We start from the raw sequence: 3,721 nt of genomic DNA, 5'->3' as shown, positions 1-3,721 counted from the left end.
ACCGCAGTTTTGGGACAGATGGTAAGTACACTTGGTTTTTGAGTGTGCTGCTGGTGGATGCTATTGTCCAAATAAAGCTTTGCATAATGGTAGTGAAGTAGATGCTCCAAAACCTTTAAGTAAATTGTGAATAGTGGTGAGACAGTTTCAGGAAGATCACAGAAAATAAAGAAAAAGACATTTTGCTTTCTCTTTGTGAATTCCAGAGTTGAAGTTTCAACTCAAGAATTGCATCATTTATAAGTACAAAGCAGTCAAGTGCATTGACTTTTTGAGTTTGAAAGTTCATTGACCTCAAAAAAAGATCAGATTTCTTGCATACTATAGCAATGAAAACATACTAGAATTAGTAGGCCTGTGTGGTAAATACAACTGGAATGCAGTTTGGGTCAAGAATTGCAGTGAAACCATGAGCAAGTGAAATCACCATGAAAATGTGTTTAAAGAAAATCTTCAGATTTTTACTTTAAGAGGGGTGTGAGGTCCTTTTGAACGGCTTTGAACAGCTGTATCACAGCGTCCATCCACGCCTCCTTCTGCTGCGGACTGCTGACTCGAGCCATCGTCTGAGTGGTGTACACCAGGGTCAGCACCGTCCTCTCAAAGTCCTGCCAGCTCAGAGGCCGCCGGCGCTGGAAGAGCTCCGCTATCAGACGGCGAATGTCGGAAAGCCTCTTGGGCAGGATGTCCTCACAGATGACCTCCAGCTTCTCCACGCTCCTCAGGGAGGCAAGCTCCTCATCGGGGATCAGCATTTCCCCACCTTGGATCTCCATTCCAGCAAGCAGGATCTGGGAGGCACAGGTCCATTAAGAAAAGTCCTCAGGAACCATCTACTTACACTACTAACCTAACTAAATAACTAGTTAGGTTCACCTCATATACCAATCTGCCAATACAACTATTTATTGCCCTTTTTGAGTAAACTGAAGACATCACAAGATCTTAATGTTATATAACACTTTGGGTACACACATACTTTACATGTCTGCACATGATTAGCAGGACAGCAGCTGTGTTTTCATTTTTATCAGATGGACCAGAAATGTGGACTTGGACAAATCTTTTGCACATCCTCAACATATTTTAAGTGGCGTCCAGTAACGACGCACTGACTGAGCCATTAACTGTTTCAGCACCTCTAAACCAACATGATCTAAACTGACCTCAAAAAGCAGATTGACATCCTCTGACGAACGCTGGAAGGTGGGGTTGATCAGCGAATATGCCTCACGCTTTATCCTGTATGCAGATGGATACAGAGCTAGAAACATAAGTACAGGAAATTGGATTAGAGGATTTCCCTCGTATTCGAGAAATTAACCACCACATTATCCAACATGACATGCATGTGGGTAGGCCAGAGGTTGAGCAAACAGATACTGAACATTACTGCTCTAATATTATGCAGGTGAGATAGAATCTGGCTCCAGCTGGGCAGAGGGTAATTGTTCAACCCGAGCCACAGATGCCCACAGGGGCAGGTGTTGCTGACCTCATATGGACAGATTTCCAAGTGTCAGTCCTGTCAATCTGTTAGGCAGACCAGAGACCCTGTAATCTGAGGTGTCCAGATAGGGCTGGAATGAAACCCTCACTCTCAGCTAGTGGTAACAGTTTCTGAAGCTACATCTCTATGATAAAATACAAAGAAATCCATATTTTACTGGAGGTGATAACCAGAGACAATCCACATGGTCACACACCTCCATCCAGAGGTAGAAAGTAATTGCATAATCCTCAGTAATTTGATGACTTATTTTTAACTCTGAAAAAAGCAGCTAAAGTTAAGATATTGTAGCTTTTAGCTACCAAAAGAGCCATATTAGATCCCCATGTACCCAGGGCCCAAAAAGATGCCACAATGAATAGCTGTGGATGTGTGGAGGGGCCCATAGAAAATGCCTTTTTGTGCTATGCCCTGATCATAACACCCTCTACTGTGTAAGACTCCAAGACAATGTAACAAGTGTAAGAAACGCTAAGTTGATTAGGCTAAAAGTTAAACCTTCCTTTAAATTTCTCCAGACGTTCTTTTTCCACTGTTTCGCATATGATATTGCCATCCAGTACTTGGCTCAATGTGTGAGCCAACACACAGATCACACAGATCTTAACAAGGTATACAGTACAGAAAACCGGGCTCCATCTGAATTCGGATCCAATCCAATTCCTACCGTACAGCGGATCTATGGCAAGCTGCCTCGCCAATTCTGCAATAATGATCAGCCTCGCTGGCCAGATACATTTAGGCTTTATAACATTTGTGAGGCCAGCCAAAGCCACATGCACTGGCTGATCTCCCCATGTACCTGCTTCCTGCTTGGGTGACTGCCAGTCTCAGCTCCGGCTTTGCTTACACAACCCAGCCACTATTCAGAATGTAATGAAAATCCGCAGCTCTATGTTCCAGTGTTAGAAGAATAACACCCACCAATTTGGCACATTGTGTAATCCTCAACACATTATCCCCAACCTTTTATCTCTCAAACCTGCATTAAAAAAACAGGGCCATTGCTAGGATTTTAGAAATACTGGAGGTCAAGGGTCCAAGTAACCCCTCCTTAAAATGTAAAAAAGCCACAAACCCCCCCCCCCGTAAGTCTTTTTTTTTTCTATTCCCCTTTGTAGCGTCCCCCAGAGACACAGATCGTGTCCTGTGCCCAGGGATCGCATCTTGTGTGTGGCGGTCTGTCCTGTTGTTGTCACCGTCCCGCGTGTAGTGTTTCATTTCCCGTTGTTGCGTCCCCCAGAGCAGCCCAGTGTCATGGCAGTTTGTGAAATGGTCATGTTCGAAATCTTAACCGTACACAGAAATAAACAAGAAAATCGTGACCTGTACCCAAATCAATAAATCAAAAGAACGTGACCATTTTACAAACTGGTGTGAGACTGGGTTGGATAGTCACATTAAAGACAAGACTAAGAACGTTGCAATATGCTGTTTTAAGACTTTAGTCTTTGTATGGATTAAGTAATCGTGATCTAAGGTAATCTTAGGACGCCCTCTCAGGCGGAATTTGTTTCTTTTAAACATAACCGGGCTACCTTTACCCTCTTTCCAGTCTTTATGCTAAGCTAAGCTAATAGGCTGTGACTTTATATTTAACATACAGACTCGAGTGGTGTTTCCTCCCATCTAACTCTCATCTAAAGTTTTGAAAGTTGTTTTTTTCTGTAAATTACAAACGTAATTAGCAAAGACCTTCTCCACAATGAAAAATCTAAATAAAGAATAGAACCAGAATCAGCCCTAAAATCAAGTAATTCGAGTATATCATAGTTACATTACCTCAGATGTTCTAACTCCCCCCAACCCAACACCAAGGAACAGTATTGAGGATATTCCCTAGATCCAAACATGACATGTCTGTAGGTGAGATTTACACTCCTTATGGAGTGAGCGACTCCCGCATGCACAATCAGCAGTGGAGGAGGAATGCCTGTGCAGTCATTTAGATACTGAAGAGACACTCAAGCTTCAGTGGGGCCTTGTCAAAGCAAACAAACAACAACCGGTGGAAAATGTGCTCATTAGAACAAGGGTTATGTTGTTAAAGGATCAAGGAGCTGCAGGGAAATGACACCTGTAGGCCAACCCAATGCTGATTTACATTTGAAATTAATAATCTCTAATTTACATAAAAGTTGTCTGCCAGCTTCCAGCAGCAGGAAACAACAGTTTGCAATAAAACGTTATTGCTTGGTAATGCTCACATGG

At 42.8% G+C, this 3,721-nt stretch overlaps 1 protein-coding gene across 1 annotated transcript; it reads right to left on the bottom strand.

The window, feature by feature from the left end:
- Positions 1–461: 461 nt before the first annotated feature.
- LOC116685122 (protein FAM180A-like) lies at positions 462–1,264 on the bottom strand (the record flags this gene model as incomplete). Its single annotated transcript, XM_032510348.1, has 2 exons — positions 462–791; positions 1,167–1,264. Coding segments are annotated over 2 exons (428 nt in total), but the record flags the coding sequence as incomplete, so codon positions are not given.
- Between the last annotated feature and the right edge of the window lie 2,457 nt (positions 1,265–3,721).

This window comes from Etheostoma spectabile, unplaced genomic scaffold (assembly GCF_008692095.1).
Source record: "Etheostoma spectabile isolate EspeVRDwgs_2016 unplaced genomic scaffold, UIUC_Espe_1.0 scaffold00569520, whole genome shotgun sequence".
Classification (NCBI taxonomy): domain Eukaryota; kingdom Metazoa; phylum Chordata; class Actinopteri; order Perciformes; family Percidae; genus Etheostoma; species Etheostoma spectabile.
Note: the sequence above shows the minus strand (reverse complement) of the source record. Positions and strands in the feature narration are given on the sequence as shown.